The following is an 18,179-nucleotide window of genomic DNA, read 5'->3' as shown; positions in this document are numbered from 1 at the left end:
TGATAACCCCTTCCCTACCAGTGCCATTTACACAGTAATCAGTGCATTTATATAGCACTGATCGCTGTATAAATGTCAATGGTCCCAAAAATGTGTCAAAAGTGTCCACCGCAATATCACAATCCCGCTAAAAATTGCAGATCACCGCCATTACTAGTAAATAAAAATAATAAAAATGCCATAAATCTTTCCCATAGTTTGTGGAAGCTATAACTTTTGTGCAAACCAATCAATATATGCTTATTGCGATTTTTTTTTTTTTTTACCAAAAATATGTAGAAGAATATATATTGGCCTAAACTGATGAAAAAAATAGTTTTTTAAAAACATTTTTGGGGATATTTACTATAGCAAAAAGTAAAAACTGTCGCTTTTTGTGTTTAGCGCAAAAAATAAAAACTGCAGAGGTGATCAAATAGCACCAAAAGAAAGTTCTATTTGTGGGAAAAGAGGACGCAAATTTCGTTTGGGTACAGCATTGCATGACTGCGCAATTACCAGTTAAAGCAACGCAGTGCCAAATTGTAAAAAGTGCTGTGGTCGGGAAGGGGTAAAACTTTCCGGGGCTGAAGTGGTTAAGAAAAACAAGCTTACCAGATGGCAAGCAAAAAAGGGCATGTGGCTATAACCCAGCGAAGGCCTTTAATTTGCACAGGCGATCTCTGGCCAAGTATCACAGGATAAATGGCTGTAGGTCTCCCAAGCCCTGGCACGCTTATGGAGTCTGTGGCCGTTACACTCAGCAAATGACCCAGAAAAAAAGACTGACCATAATGTAATACAGTCTATTCAATTTAATTATATAAAAAACAATTTCACTTACATTTAGTATGTTTAAAAGTTGCATATAAAAACAAAGCCGGCCAGCAATCAACAGAAGCTCATCCACCCAGTACACAGCGTGGTGACGTCAGCACGTACCCTCCTCCGTTTCGTCATACGTGACATTGTCAATGGGAAACGGGCAGCGTAATGACTCTCATCTTTTTATGGCCAAGTGGGAGGAGGATGTCATCTATGCCCAGGACAGACCCCAATTAGTCCTGTGGGCAAGGTCCATTGTTGACATCCTCCTTCTATGGGATGCGGACCACCTGAAATTGCAGGAATTCATTTAATCCCTGAATGTCAACCATAGAGGGATACACAGTTATGAGATGAGCCAATCAGAGATTTACTTCCTAGATCTGAAGATCTCGGTTAAGAGGGAGATACTGGCTACGTCGACTTTCTTTAAATCTACCGACAGGAATATATATATATATCTGTCAACAGTTGCCACTATGGCCCCTGGCTCAAGTCGGTTCACAAGATCCAATATATGAGGCTCAAAAGGAACTGTTCGGATCAAGCTGAATTTCTGTCACAGGCAGAGACCCTGACATGTAGATTTCTGGAGGAAGGGTATATTAGAGAGTCAGATCGTAGTAAAAAAAACGCAATGGGCGGGGTCCTGATGACCAGTATCGTTGGTCAATTCAGGTAACAGGTTACCGGCTCACCTAATAGGGTGGTGTTTCTTGTCAGAACAGGAGAAGTAGTCAAGATAAAAGGGGAGTGGGAATAGGGCCCAAGGTGTCCTTACCTTTAGTGAAGGAAAAGGAACAAACTGCGGTTTAACCTGATATAACTTATTTAGAACAATTAGTAGAAAAACATTTTAATCATTGAAAGGAAAGCATAAACAATAGGAGATTGCATGGTAAAAACTGACAACGTTGTCACTTAAAAACGCATGCCCATGAGCTCAGCCATATCCCAGTCATCCACACGTGTCAATCATCTCAAGTCATTAAGTGTGACTTAATATATAATGCTTACATATGTTTAGGCGAGATGAGTTCCGGGAAAAATTGGTAGCACAAGTCGGTACCCATATTGTGCTTTACCATGGACCTCCAGACTCCCTATATGCAGCAGCTCTATAGGCATATAGGGAGTCTGGAGGTCCATGGTTAAGCACAATACGGGTACCGACTTGTGCGACCAAGGTTTCCGGAACTCACCTCGCCTAAACACGTGTGGATGACTGGGATATGGCTGAGCTCATGGGTGTTTTTAAGTGACAACGTTGTCAGTTTTTACCTTATGCAATCTCCTATTGTTTATGCTTTCCTTTCAATGATTAAAATGTTTTTCTACTAATTGTTCTAAATAAGTTATATCAGGTTAAACCGCAGTTTGTTCCTTATATTAGAGAGTCCCTGATCAATAGACTAGAATCTATAAAGGTTATGAATAGTGACCTACTTGCTGATAGGCCACCATGTACAGATGGGCCTTTTTCTTCAGGGGTTCCTTTTGTGACTACTTATTCATTACAACACAAGATTATTAAACAATTAATTTCCAGACACTGGCACATTGTGAATAATGATAGGGTTTTGAAGGCAATAAACAGTTTTCATGTTACATGACTCTTGTAGTTAAGTGTAAAGATACAAGAAATTATCAATATGCACTACGGAGTCACCAGGAGGGTGTGCATGGTTTAGGTGCACTGCATCTTTAGGAACATTATACAGCAGGTTATTTATCTGGTGAAAGGGTTAAAGGGCTGGCCAGCAATCTGCCCGATATTTTATGAAAGGTTTTGGTTCTTTTTCTAACCTCAAATGTGAATTTATATAGAGATATCGAGTCAGCAATCAGTTTTAACTAAAGGGATTTTAGAGATACCTGTGATCCTTTCCAGGACAGTAGTATGGCTTGCTTTCCATAGAAATGGAGGATATGAAGTCTCTGCATGAGTTACATAGTTACATAGTTAGTCAGGTTGAAAAAAGACACAAGTCCATCCAGTCCAGTTCAACCTTAAAAACAATAAATAAAATAAAAAATATCATACAATAAAATATACCCAATTGTATACCCTCAGTTGATCCAGAGGAAGGCAAAAAACCCCAGCAGAGCATGCTCCAATTTGCTACAGCAAGGGAAAAAATTCCTTCCTGATCCCCCAAGAGACAATCAGATTTTCCCTGGATCAACTTTACCTATAAATGTTAGTACCCAGTTATATTATGTACATTTAGGAAAGTATCCAGACCTTTCTTAAAGCAATCTACTGAGCTGGTCAGAACCACCTCTGTCGGGAGTCTATTCCACATTTTCACAGATTTTACTGTGAAGAAACCTTTGCGTATTTGGAGATGAAATCTCTTTTCCTCTAGACGTAAAGAGTGCCCCCGTTCCTCTGGGTTGACCGTAAAGAGAATAACTCAACACCAAGATCACTATATGGACCTCTTATATATTTGAACATGTTGATCATATTCCCCCTTATTCTCCTCTTCTCAAGAGTGAATAAATTCAGTTCCTCTAAACTTTCCTCATAGCTGAGCTCCTCCGTGCCTCTTATCAGTTTGGTTGCCCTTCTCTGCACTTTCTCCAGTTCCCCGATATCCTTTTTGAGAACTGGTGCCCAAAACTGAACTGCATATTTCAGATGAGGTCTTACTAATGATTTGTAGAGGGGCAAAATTATATCTCTCTCTTTAGAGTCCATACCTCTCTTAATACAAGAAAGGACTTTGCTCACTTTGGAAACCGCAGCTTGGCATTGTATGCTATTATTGAGCTTATGATCTACCAAAACCCCCAGATCCTTCTCCACCACAGATTCCCCCAGTTGTACTCCCCCTAGCATGTATGATGCATGCATATTCTTAGCCCCCAAGTGCATAACTTTACATTTATCAACATTAAACCTCATCTGCCACATAGTCGCCCAATCAGACAGTGCATTGAGGTTGGCTTGTAAATTAGAGACATCCTGTAAGGACATTATTCCACTGCATAGCTTGGTGTCATCTGCAAAGACAGAAATGTTACTTTTGATCCCAGTCCCTATATCATTTATAAAGATATTAAAAAGTAAGGGTCCCAGCACTGAACCTTGGGGTACACCACTGATAACCTTAGACCATTCAGAGTAAGAATCATTAACCACTACTCTCTGAATTCTGTCTTTTAGCCAGTTTTCTATCCATTTACAAACTGATATTTCCAAGCCTGTAGACTTTACCTTACACATGAGCCGTGTGTGGGGAACTGTGTCGAACGCTTTTGCAAAATCCAAGTATACCACATCCACAGCCACCCCTCTGTCCAAGGTTTTACTTACCTCTTCATAAAAAGAAATCAGGTTTGTCTGACAACATCTGTCTTTCATGAATCCATGCTGTCTGTTGCTTAATAATGTTTTTTTCCAGTAAGAACTCGTCTATGTGGTCTTTTATTAAACAATCCAGTATCCTCCCGACTATAGAAGTTAAACTAACAGGTCTATAGTTACTTAGTAATGACTTTGATCCCTTTTTAAATATAGGCACCACGTTTGCCCTGCGCCAATCCATTGGCACTGTTCCTGTCATTAAGGAGTCCCTAAAAATTAGATACAATGGCTTTGAAACTACAGAGCTCAATTCTTTTAAGATCCGTGGGTGGATGCCATCAGGTCCAGGTGCTTTATCCACCTTTATTCTGTCTAAATAATTCTGGACCATATCACTTTTGAGCCAATGTGGATCATTCGGGGCTGTGTCACTACCACCCCCATTATGGACATGAGCTCCCCCATGCTCCTTTGTATACACAGAGCTGAAAAAAGTATTTAATAAATTTGCCTTCTCTTTGTCCCCAGTCACCCACTCTAGATTATTTTGTAAAGGGCCTACATGCTCAGACCTGGCCTTTTTACTATTAATATATTTGAAGAATTTTTGGGGGTTTGTCCTATTATCTTTTGCAATCTGTCGTTCGTTTTGAATTTTTGCATCCTTGATTTCCTTTTTACATGTTCTGTTAAATTCTTTGTAACATTTAAACGGCACTAGTGTTCCTTCATTTTTATATTTTTTAAAAGCTCTTTTCTTATTGTTTATAGTTTCTTTAACTTTGGCCGTGAGCCACATTGGTTTTGTTTTTAGCCTTTTAAACTTATTACCCATGGAAATATACTTTGCAGTGAGGTCCCAAACAGTCTTTTTGAAGAATTCCCATTTATGTTGTGTGTTTATCAATGCAAATATTCCCTCCCAGTCTAAATCCTGGAGAGCAGCCCTCATCCTTGGAAAATTTGCTCTCTTGAAGTTAAGTGTTTTTATCTTTCCCGTATGTATTTCTTGTTTACAGCTAACATCAAATGAAATCATGTTATGATCACTGCTACCCAGGTGTTCCTTAATCTGGACATTAGTAATAAGCTCTGCATGGTTTGAGATTACCAGGTCCAACAGAATTTCATTCCTAGTTGGGGCCTCAATAAACTGGACCATAAAATTGTCCTGTAATAGGTTTATAAATTTTTGCCCTTTAACTGTCCCAGTAGTGCCATTACTCCAGTCAATTTCCGGGTAGTTAAAATCCCCCATTATTATCACTGTCCCAGCCCTTGCAGCCCTTTCTATCTGTGCAAAGAGCTGAGTCTCCACCTCCTCGTTAACATTGGGTGGTCTATAACAAACTCCAATGATTAACTTTGAACTACGCACATCTATATGCAGTTCCACCCATAATGCTTTAGACTCATCACACTCTCCTTCAACCAGGTCCTCTTTCACACTTGCTTTGAGATCACTTCTCACATAGAGACATACCCCGCCACCTTTCCTTTTTACCCTGTCTCTCCGAAAGAGTGGATAGCCAGGAATATTAATAGCCCAGTCATGTGAGGATTGAAGCCAAGTTTCAGCAATACCGATTACATCATAGCTCTCCTCATGCACCAGAGCTTCCAACTCGCCTATTTTGCTTATTTTGCTTGGCGGACTTCTGGCATTGGTGTACAAACACTTTAATGCATTATTATATTTTGCTCTGGTGTTTTTCATATCATTTTTAGTAGTACAAATGGCACTATAGTTTGCAATGGCTGTTTGCAACATGGGAAATTTCTTGTCACCTGCTATAACCCTCCCCCCATCTATCCCCATTCCACCCTCCATTAATGTCTGACCCCTAACTGACCTGTCTGCCCGATGTAAATCTAGTTCACCCTCCCCCCTGTGGAGATCCCCAAAAATGCCTAGGAGGCAGTTTTTGGGGCGGAGAATGTTTGGGAGGCATATTACCGATGAAATGAAAGACCCTATCTTTATCCAAATGTTCTGAACTATTGGACAGGTCCACAAACAATGTAGAAAGTCTGCCGCTTGGCCACATCCTCTAAAACAGTCCGTTGTGGGAGCCAAACCCAATTTATGTAACCTAGCAGGGGTTAGGTGGGATAGATTAAAAATGTTAATGTTAATGTTAATGACACACTCTTTGGATGATATTACTGAGGTCTTGTATGTATCACTGAATTCTGACCAGTCATCCTCTGTAAGTGTAGAGTCCATAGAGGCCCATTTTGCCTGGGCCACTCGAAATCTAGGGTTGCAGTCATAGGGGTAGCATAGTATGTGGAGATAATTTTAGTGGGGTCAGGGTATCACAGTATTTTCTCTAACTGAGGTATAACGATGGGATTTTCTAAAGAGCCAAATTTGGTGCGAATGGCATGTCAGAGTTGGTAGTAGAAGAACATATATGAGCGTAGCAGGTCAAAATCTGCCCGCATCTGTTGGAAGGATTTAAATCCCGGTGTGTCATACAGATGGCACAGGTATTTAACTCTCTTGGGGTACCATCGTTGCTGGTCTGGTATAGAGCAGAGTTCTTTAAAGTTGGAATTGAACCACAGAGGGTGATTAGGGAACGTTGACCATGACTCTTTTGAAATTTTGGAAACTATTATTTTAAACAGGGAGAGCGAGGTAGTTAGCATAGATGAGCCTGTGCGGGCCGTAACTCGACTTCTGTATATAATATTATGGAGGGTCTCTAGAGAGGAGACAATGGCTCCTTCAGTGGATGTGCAGGCATTTGCCGCAACTGGTCGGAGCCAGTCACGGATGTGGATCAGTTGGGAACCCAAAAAATATAAATAAAAGTTAAGGAATGCTAAACCCGCCAGATGCACCAGTAACCGTAATGTCTCTAGCGCCACCCTAGGGGATCTACCATTCCATAAGAATGTTGTACATATTGTATCTATCCGCTTAAAGACGGATTTAGGGACCTTACAGGGTGCGTTGGCTAGTACTTATAGCAGCTTAGGTAGATAGATCATTTTAAGGGTGTTAGCCCTTCCTATTAGGTCTAGGGGTAGGTCCATCCACTGCTTCCATTTCCTTATCTTCTGTTTGATGAAAGAAGCTGGGAGAAACAAGAAACAAGAATTTTTGTTACTGGTTTTAGGTGTTACTGTCATTTGCTGGCTTTTACAGCCAGAGAAGCAGGTGATCAAACAAGATCTGTGTTTGACCATCTGCTTTGAAGGCAGGGGGAGACACCAGAGGTTTAACAGACCCCTGATGTCTCCATAAAGATCACCTGTCACCTGGCCAAACCCATCAAAAGGGGGCTTATTTGCCCCCTTGTGATAGCAATAAGGTTAATTTAAAATATTTTTAAAGAGTGAAAAAAACTTAAATAAAAACAAATTAAAAGTATCCCTGTGCACACATGCAAATGTAAACATGGCATGGGTCCATCATGAATATGTAAACGGTGATTACACCACACATGTGAGGTTCCTGCAAATGTCAGAGTGAGAGCAATATTTCACGGGACCTAACTAATAACAAACTCCAAACTGTTAACCTGTATAGGCTTTATAGGCTGTAGTGTGTCGCCATTTCACAGGTGTGTGCAATTTTAAAGTGGATGTAAAGCTTATTTTTTCCCTAAACTAAATATATAAATAAATAAATGTTATACTTACCTGCTCTGTGCAAGGGTGCTGTATAGAGCAGCCCCTTACCTCCTCTTTTGTATCCCCTGCTGTCTTCTGGGGGAGCTGCTGCAGATGGAACAGTGCTGGATTGAGAGAAGACTCAGGTAAGGGAGGGGGCTGGGGGACCTGCTATTGAAAGGTTTTTTTTTACCTTAAAGCAGAGAAAGCATTAAAGGGTAAGTTCACCTTTACAGAAAAAAACTGTAAGCTGAACTTACACAGATTCCCCTCCTCACCCCCCCCCCCCCCCCCCCGGGTCCCGCTGACCTGGACCACGGTAATCTCTAGTTCTAAGGCCCGGTATATCTGTGCCAGGTGTCTGGGGCTTAGAAATACTCTCAGCTGAATGTCCAAAATGTCCCTTGTCAGGGGGACATTTTGGAGTATTCTAATTGGTTCAGCGCTGTCACATGGGCGGTGCCAACCAATCAACAGGCTGTCCTGTCAGCTATGAAGACGCTGCATGGATGAAGATAGGATTTCTAAGCCCCTGACCGGGGCTTAGAACCAGAGATTGCAGTGGTCCAGGTCAGCAGGACCGGGGGTACTAGTACACACACAGATCCACGTCCTGTCAGTTGTGAGGAGACCGATCTGTGTTCCTAGTACAGCGGAACACTGATCGGTCTCCTCCCCTTGTACGTCCCCGCCTCCTACAGTTAGAAACACTCCCTTAGGAAACATATTTAACCCCTAGTGGTTAACCCCTTCACTGCCTGTCACATTTACACAGTAATCAATGCAATTTTATAGCATTGATCGCTGTATAAATGTGAATGGTCCCAAAAATGTGTCAAAAGTGTCCGATGTGTCCACCATAATGTCGCAGTCATGAAAAAAAAAATCGCGATCACCGCTATTACTAGTAAAAAAAATAAATAAATAATTTTTTTTAAAAAATGCCATAAATCTATCCCGTATTTTGTAGACGCTATAACTTTTGCGCAAACCAACCAATATACGCTTATTGCGATATTTTTTTTACCAAAAATATGTAGAAGAATACGTATCGGCCAAAACTGAGGAAAAATTTTTTTTTTTTTTTTTAAATTGGGATATTTATTATAGCAAAAAAGTAAAAAATATTGTGTTTTTTTTCAAAATTGTCGCTCTTCTTTTGTTTATAGCGCAAAAAATAAAAACCGCAGAGGTGATCAAATACCACCAAAAGAAAGCTCTATTTGTGGGGAAAAAAAGACGTCAATTTATTTGGGGTACAACGTCGCACGACTGCACAATTGTCGTTTAAAGTGCGACAGCGCTGAAAACTAAAAATTGGCCTGGGAAGGAAGGGGGTGAAAATGCCCTGTATTGAACCGGTTAAGAGGACAGCAAATGTACACTGCTATACAAGCTGTACACTCACTACTTTACATTGTAGCAAAGTGTAACTTCTTCAGTGTTGTCACATGAAAAGATATAATGAAATATTTACAAAAATGTGAGATACTGTGAATATATATATATATATATATATATATATATATATATATATACTTGTAAAGAAAAGGTTTAATAAATATCCCCCTATGATGCTGATTTTCGCTGTCTTATCCCCCTATGCTGGCTGAAAAATCTTTTATATCCAACAAATATCTGGGTGTGTCCAATGCTCGGTGCCCCTTTCCACACTGTAGTTCCATCTGTCAGCCCCTATGTCAGGGCACAGTAATAATGTAGAGGCTAGTGATGTAGGGGTCAACAGATGGAACCACAGAGTGCAAAGGGGAACAAGGCATCCAACACATCTGGAAGTGTGTTGGATGCAAAGCATTTTTCATTCAATATAGCATTACAACATAAAAACAGCAGCATGAGAGGTAAATATTAACATTTCTTCACAGGGAGCATTTTTTTTATATAAGGACAGAATCACTTTAGGTGCAGGCTTTTATGTATTGCCTTTGTTTTGCAATGTGACAATTTGACTTGGTGAATGACATCTAAAATTAAGCTTTAGCATTATTTGAAGAACTTCTTGCACACATTTGAAAATATTTTTTCTTAACTCTTATAGGTGAAAGAGGAGATCCCGCTGATGGTAAGAAAAAAATAGAAAAAAATTAAATATTTGTATGCTCAGCCTTGGAGAAGGAGATCACACAACTAACACGCCATGTATAGCAGAAATATGTATTGTTGTCCTTTAGTTATAAAATGGCAACATATTAAACAGCACTGTGCAGTGGTGTTCATTTACTAAAGGAGTGGAGACCAAAGTGTTTGTTCACTCAGCCTTATAAATAAAGTAAAGTGGGCTCACTTTATTTATCCAAACACATGCAATCAAACATCCTGTTTTTTTTAAATTTCCCTGGAACATGATTGGGTATTCAAAGTGAACACCGCTTCAACCTATTTGCTAAGTCATATGAACATTCGCTTTCCTAAGTAAACATTCTCCATTCTTTTAGTAAATTAACCCTGTTATGTAGAAAATGGTGAAAATATATGGTAGCATAAGTAAGTACTACAGCACATTTTTCTGGTAACAACTGTAAATTTTGGAATTTCAATCCTTTTCATTCTTGGTGACCATGGGTAAATTCTATGGATGCACCAACACCGATACTGGTATCGATGTCGATAACAAGAATTTTCACGAATACTCGTGAAAATGCTCCCGGTGCCAAAACCGATACTTTGCAGTATGATGTGTCCATACAAAATGAATGGGCGCAAATCGCACTGCAAAGAATCACATGCAATTTGGAGAACAGGAACAGGAATGCAGTGTGATTTCTGTCTGAATCGCATGTGATTTCCCCCACCGCTCCTGTGTGTGTAAAGAAAGTGAAGCGACATGTAGTGTAGCAATAGGCAGTTTATTAAAATGTTCTAACAACTAACAAAGTAAATATCTATTTAAATCTATATCTGCAGTGTCCCTGTCCCGCAGATGATAGCAAACCATGGCTGCTGGAGGTGATCACAGGGCTGGAGGAGATGTCCGGCAGTCTACCCCCTAGCTGACATCACTTCCGCCTTATACCCACATGAGTCCTGGAACTTCTCCTCCAGCCCAGTAAGCACCTCCAGCGGCCATGGTTTGCTATGAATGAATTTGACTAGATATTTACTGTACATGTACCATTCAGAGCGCCACACACAATGCCTGCACAAAAGGGGCACAGAGCTGCTGTGTTAGAGCCATGTTAGGAATATGTTAAGGGGTATATTTCACAGTTAGGTTAAAGGGTAAGTTCACCTTTACAGAAAAATCTGTAAGGTGAACTTACATCGGACCCCCCCCCCCCCGGTCCCGCTGACCTGGCAATCTCCCTTTTTGAATAGGGTAAACAGAGGTGATTGTGCAGACTTTTATTTGCACTTCTTTTTGGGCACCATAGTCACTAAACCAAAAACCCCTAGATCTGAGCTCTGGAAAAATCAAATTAAATAATATAATAATTAAATAATTATGCCAAAAATATCACAAATATTTTTTTCTTTGTATAAAATCTTTTGTATAATGTAAAAATATTGCTTTTAAAAGGGGCAAAAAAAAAGGTATAAAAAATGCCACTATGAGCGAAGGAAAATTTCAGTGATGACAATGGAAAAATGTATTGGAAAGATAAAATTTGTGTAGAAACTATTTATATACTATTGGTAATAGCACATGTTATTTTTCAAATTGGCTGATCACGCTGAAATGAACAAATAAATGACAAATGAGTATTTAAATTTAGTTTTCTCCTTATATATTATAAATGACCCCTGATTAAAAAGCTTACCAATTCTTAGATGTGGTGGTTTTCGTTTTTAGGCTTTCTTTCTTCTATTTTTTATCTAGTCATCTTGCCTGTAAGTCTGTTATTTAAAAAAAAAAAAACAATTTTCCAGAGCAGGGAAGGGAGGGGACAGGGATGGGACAAACCATTTATCACTGGCAGGGGTGCTGGGTGCTTATGATGATCAGCTTTTCTTTATCTATCGATATAAAACCTTTATGCTAAAAGGAAAAAAAATGTTTGCTGTAACTGCTTACAACGTGTGAGCTGGAGTTTGGCCTCAATTTGTTTAGTGTATCTAAATCTGCTAGTACACTTTACACTTTCCTAATCCTAGACTGACAATGCTGCTGTCTAAAGGTGCTTACTGTTATCCTTCATCCAGAGTGGGGGCACTATAATACAGAAGGTGTGTTACCAGCCAGACCACCAGGTAAAAACAGAGGGGAAAAGCCTAAAAAAGAACATGAATGCAGCCACCACATCTAATGATTGATAAACTGCAATTTTTGGTTTTGGGTTTAATACCGCTTTAAGACAGGACTGATAAAATGTAATAATCATAGGATGTACTTGTAAGATATTAATTCTGTCTGCTCTGCAGGTCCAAGGAACTGTAAGGATCTGTTGGACTTAGGACTGACCCTTACGGGGTGGTATTACATATATCCAGACGGAAGTCCTCTGAGAGTTATGTGTGATATGGAGACAGATGGTGGAGGATGGATTGTAAGTTATAGGACATTATTATGTAACCGGAACAAGATGTGTATTTGTGTACTGACACAATGTAGCAGATGAGCAATGCAATTATTTTTTTAGGTATTCCAGAGGCGGTGGGATGGCTCAGTGGACTTTTACCGTGACTTTGAAAGCTATAAGAATGGGTTTGGAAATCAGTGGAGTGAATTCTGGATGGGAAATGAAAATATTCACGCCTTAACTGCTAATGGTAAATTACGGCAAATAGGTAGATAAAAAGAATGATAATGAGTGAGAGAATGAGAGAGAACGAAGATGGAAGAGAACGATAATAAGAGAGAGAGAGAGAATGAGAGGGAACGATCGTGAGTGAGAGAATGAAAGAGAGAACCGCCATAAAGTCCTACTGACCAATAAGGACCTGCCCACACCGTGCGGCCTGCAACAACTCATCAGCGCCTTGTCTATTCCAAACTCCCAACAATTCAGCCTGACAAAATCTCTAATAAAAAACATATTGAATGACTCCAAAGAAAAATATGTTGAAGAATGGAGAAATGAAATAACAAACTCCAAGAAACTGCTTTACCAGTTTACCGCAGAGAGGCTAAAAGCTGGCCCCATACCTGGAGGGGCTACAGAACCCCAAAGACAGACAGACCCTGAATCTGAGCCTGTACAGACTGAGCGCCCACCGACTGAAAATCTATTTAGAACGGCACAGACAGACCTACAAGGCCAGGGAAAGTAGACTGTGCTATCAATGTGACCAGGGGGTCCTGGAGGATGAGGACCACTTCCTGCTACAGCGCCCCAAGTACTCATCAGTGAGGGACACTTGCTTCCAGAGACTCTCCTCTCTCATCACAGACTTCAATTCTATTGAAGAAAGGAGGAAACTTACAATTCTACTGGGAGAAGAGGAGTCAACTGCTTTGGCCATGCTAAAATGTTTTTGGTCCTGCCAACAAAGCTTACCTGAATTGACTTGAGTAAGAGAGAGTGAGAGAGAATGATAATGACAGAAAGAATGAGAGAGAACGATAATGAGAGAGAGAATGATAATGAGAGAAAGAATGAGAGAGAATGATAATGAGAGAGAACGATATTGAGAAAGAGAGAGAATGATAATGAGAGAGGGAGAAAAAGAAAGAAACAAGATCGTTTTAAAGATATTGGTTCTTACAGGTAATTTCCAGCTCCGTATAGATCTTGGAGATTTTGACAACAATCACACATATGCCACCTATGAAGGATTCTCGCTCGGAGAGGAGTCAGAACAGTACCCCCTCTATCTGAACAAGTACACCGGAGGTACTGCAGGTAACTACTTTTTATGAGACAAAAAACATAATTCTATTTTTCATAAAATGCTCACTATGTACAGTATTTCAGAAACACATTACAGTAAGATTGTGGCCATTAGTAAAATCCCTTCTACCGTCTCTTGTATACGTCAATTGGCCAATTATTCAACATTAGGTCACATAATGCATTATTGCAATACCTATTAGTGATAAACCCAACTATTCCCCACTGGCGCTAAACCACCTCTATTTATGTTGAATGGAGCTGCAAGTAAAACATATTCTTGACCACAAATATATTCTTGACCTCGCAGTCCATACATGCCTCAATGCTTTGTTCTCCGGAGAAAACACCCCCCCAGCATTTCTAGCCACAGCCATCTTGAAAAAGGGTAGATGATTCATAAAGCATTTACTTCCTGGAATCCATCTACCCTTAGCGCAGGGATGTGGGTTAGAGGGTGTGCTTAACTGAGACAGCTCCTCCTCCCCTCCTCCAGATGAAAGAAAAAAAAATGCCCATGAAGACTCATAGAATGTATAACATAATTTCGGTCTAGGCCAGAAACCAGAAAGCAGCTGAAAAAAATGTAAAAAAGTTCATTTTAATACAATATTAAACACAAAAGCAAACATTTGTTATATTGCAGCTTACCAATTTGTAGATGTAATGGCTGTATTAGTTTACTTTTAGGCTTATGCTAAAATATAATATGCCTTCCAAAAATTCAGCAAAATTGCTTCTCAGAGCATTCTTTCCATCAATGAATCAACTAATTTAGTTCAAAATCTCTTACAATTGTGTCCAGACCTGCTATAAGATTTTTTCCTGAACAAAAACCCCGTTCCCAGTTAGAATTAAATTTGTTCAAGAAACATTATTCATCCTGCTCCTTCCAATTTTCTCATCATTATAGTTTAAAATGATCGTCAGTTTGACCCTACTAACCATTAGAAAATTGAACAAATGATCTGAAACTTCTACTGATGTATGGTCAGTATTAGAGTGACATCCTATTTAAAGGAAAATAACCCACAAACAAACACTTGGTGGACTGATAAAAATAAAAAAATTCTGCAGTGCACGCTAGTAGCGGGGGGGTTGGGGTTGTCCATAGATATAACATAGATCAATTTAAAGCTTTGCTTCCAAATAAGTCCATAAATGTATGGACTTATTTGGAAGCAAAGCTTTTATTTGATCTTTGTTATATCTATGGACACCCCCTAGTTACTAGTGTGTAACCTACAGGTTTTGTTGATTCTCTTCAAAGGTAATCTATGGTGAGAGAGCTACATAGGTTGCCTTTATTCTGAAAATGCTATTTTTCTGGCTGCCATACTAATTCCTTTGGTTACAGCACAGTCTGATTTATTGAACTGCATTTGGCTTGTGGTTTCACTTGCTGCATGCCAGGTCATTGGCTCATAAGTCAGATACAGGCAAACAACTAGCATTTTCAGAAGAATGTCAGCAATTACAATCTTTATTTTAACGTCAGCACAGGTTTCTTTATAGTGTACAAATGGCCAACATTTCTGTCAGGTTTTTATTGCTGTCTGAGACTAATGCCGCATACACACGGTCGGACTTTTCAGCTACAAAAGTCTGACAGCCCGTCCGACAGACTTTCGACAGACTTTTGGCGGACTTTCAACGGACTTTCTAACGACCGGACTTGCCTACACACGATCACACCAAAGTCCGACGGATTCGTACGTGATGACTTACACCGGACTAAAATAAGGAAGTTGATAGGCAGTAGCCAATAGCTGCCCTAGCGTTGTTTTTTGTCTGTCGGACTAGCATACAGACGAGCGGATTTCTGGGTCCGGCGGAGTTACGACGTAAAGATTTGAAGCATGTTCCAAATCTAAAGTCCGTCAGATTTGCGACTGGAAAAGCCTGCTGAAGGTCCGGTGAAGCCCACACAGGATCGGATTGTTCGCCGGATTTGGTCCATCGGCGTCCGTCAGACAAGTCCGGTCGAAAAGTCCGACCGTGTGTACGTGGCATAAGAGATAATAAATTCAAATACAGTTGTCATTGAAAAAGGAAGTAAAGTAAAATCTTCCAATGGGGCCATCTGTTTTAGTGACTTTAAAACAATAGAAAAGAAAAAAAGGGGACACCCTTGATCTTGCTCAACTAATCACTTTATTGAATTGAAGATAGCCAAATCAGATTGCACTCACATTTGTCAGTAGAAAGGATGCACATTCTACACAGTCTCATAGGGGGGAGGGGATGAACGCTGACAACATGGCCAGCAGTGGTGCAGGGAAAACTTAAGCTTCATTTGGAATCCCCACATGCAGAACAGGCTAAGAAATGAGGAGGTCTACTCCAACACTCAGGGCTGTGTTTCACGCCAGAGCCCACAGCATACAGACTTGTCCAACGTGTTTCGGGGGTGGGTCTCCCTTTCCCAAGATTGCCAGCGCATCCCACAACACTGCCATAAATAGGGAACCCAGACATAAGAAAGGGGGACCCACTCCTGTAACATGTTGCCTGTGTAACTTTTGTCCCCTGTCAGAGGAATTGTTGTTGGACAAGTCTGTATGCTGTGGGCTCAGGTGTGGAGCACAGCCCTAAGTGCAGGAGTGTGTCTCCTCTTTCCTTAACCTGTCAGCATTGCGAGTGAAGTTTCCAACTGAAGCTGTCTTTTTCCCTGCACCACTTGGTGTGGTGTCAGCATTCATCCTCCCATCCTCCCCTGCTTTGAGGCTGTGGTTCGCACTGATGCGACATAGGATCTGACTTGTGGGACCCCAAGTCAGATGACATGTGAAATTCAATGTTTCCCCCATGAGAGCTGTCTTAACTGATACTACACAAGTCTGTCAAACTTTATAAAAGGTTCCTGCACTACTTTGGTCCGACTTTGATACGACTTCAATGACACAAAGTGTAAAAAGTCACATCAAAGTTGTATTCCAAAGTTGCACTGAAAGTCACATGACTTTGGAGGTGGGCTAGTTCGAACCAAGCCTTCTACTGACATATATGAGATTAATTGTGCAAGATCATGAGCTTCCCTGTTTTTTTATTTTTTATTGTTTTCATGTTTAGTGCATTCCCCTGTGCATGGTGAGCCCAGGGATAGCTGCAGAAGATTTCGATGTGGATTACACAGATGGGCTGTTGATTGGTCTCAGATTTAAAGTCACATAGCATGGGAAAAGTGTTAAAGTATGTTTTTTCTGTTACTGGTTTCCTCTTACTAAAAAGATTTCCTCTCATCTTGATCTCTGGGTCTAGAAGTGAGGCAGATTCTCCCCAAATGGACACTAACAGAAAAAAAAAGACATAGGATTTAACCCTTCCCTACTCTTGTCCAAAAAGAAAAAAAAAACGTTGACTGGACGTACACTTTATGAGACAGTTGTAATGTAAACAGATAATACACTGACGACTTATTTGTTACTTCCCTAGGTGACTCGCTCTCTTACCACAAAAACCAAAAGTTTTCTACCAAGGATAGGGACAGTGACGGCAGCCACAAGGTCAACTGTGCTGTTTTTTATACTGCTCCCTGGTGGCACAAAGCCTGTTTTGACTCCTCTCTGAATGGTCTTTATCTTAAAGGGGAGCATACGGAAAAAGGGGGGATTGCCTGGGCCAAGTTCAGAGACATCCAGTACTCGCTCAAGTTCTCGGAGATGAAGTTTCGCCCAGTGGAGGAAGAAGAGTGATAGTTTTTGTTTTTCTGTATAGTAACCTTTCCCCTTCCCATGGTCTGGTGAGCCAATTATATTATAAAGCTGAACAAGCTGACAACTTACAGCTACCCACTAGACAGAAGCCCAAGTATGCTTTGCAAGGCAATCTGTCATGGTTTTTGCAATTTGTTTCATGATTTATTTGTAATAAAATGATTCTCCACCAATTCCTCTTTTTTTAATATTTTTATTTTAGTTTCCAGACCACTTAAATGCTTTCATTTTCTACAAGAGTAAAAAAATTATATTTCATGAATTTACACCAGTCCAACAGATAGTGAAAGTTATAGGTGGAGCTTGGTGCAATGAGTAAACCACTGTGAGATCTCCATGCCATCCTTCACAACTCCTGTCCTCCTGGTAGCTTTGAGAGTTCCGGACAGGGTGGATAAAAATCAATGATTTTTTTTTTTTTTAAATAAAAAAAATCTGATTTTTTTTTATTTAAATCAGATTTTTTATTTAAATCTGATTTGTTGATTTTTTTATCAAATTTATTTTAATAAAATGCTTCTGGAGTAAAAAAATCTAAAGATAGTTTTATATTTAACCACTTACGGACCGCCCACCATCATTATACGGTGGCTCTTTGAAGTGGAATATAGTTTTTATGGCAGCAGCTAGCTGCCATAACCCCGATATCCACTTCTTCAGTGGGAGGTCCTCTTTCAGATAAAAGTGGTCTCAACAGCGGATTCGCCACGAGATCACTTTTTTGTTTACAAACGTTTTTAGGACAGACAGTTACATGAAAAAAATATAAAGTGTACATTAATCAGCATTGAGAGTGTTATATAGAGCTAGAATCAGTGTACATACAATCAATTCTCTGACTAGAGTGCTGAAATCGATATGAAGTGTAGGTATCACTCACAATGCTCACGTTCTTGGAAGTCTATAGATTAACTTATTACAAACTGAAAAATA

The 18,179-nt window shown here is 40.0% G+C and overlaps 2 protein-coding genes across 2 annotated transcripts in view; one reads left to right on the top strand and one right to left on the bottom strand.

Moving 5' to 3' along the window:
* Positions 1-17,419, top strand: part of LOC141108279 (ficolin-1-A-like) — a 30,653-nt gene extending 13,234 nt beyond the window's left edge. Inside the window, exons 6-10 of the mRNA XM_073599744.1 lie at positions 9,801-9,824; positions 12,122-12,246; positions 12,340-12,469; positions 13,408-13,542; positions 16,966-17,419. Of these exons, the coding sequence (XP_073455845.1) occupies positions 9,801-9,824; positions 12,122-12,246; positions 12,340-12,469; positions 13,408-13,542; positions 16,966-17,225 (674 nt within the window). The 3' untranslated portion in view covers positions 17,226-17,419. The remainder of the gene's footprint in view (positions 1-9,800; positions 9,825-12,121; positions 12,247-12,339; positions 12,470-13,407; positions 13,543-16,965) is intronic.
* The window catches only part of LOC141108280 (ficolin-2-like), a 173,002-nt gene that overhangs the window by 91,091 nt on the left and 63,732 nt on the right, over positions 1-18,179 (bottom strand). The gene's annotated exons all lie outside the window — the stretch shown is intronic.

This window comes from Aquarana catesbeiana, linkage group LG09 (genome assembly GCF_042186555.1).
Source record: "Aquarana catesbeiana isolate 2022-GZ linkage group LG09, ASM4218655v1, whole genome shotgun sequence".
NCBI lineage: Eukaryota > Metazoa > Chordata > Amphibia > Anura > Ranidae > Aquarana > Aquarana catesbeiana.
The sequence above is the reverse complement of the archived record's forward strand: the minus strand, read 5'-3'. Positions and strand labels throughout refer to the sequence as shown.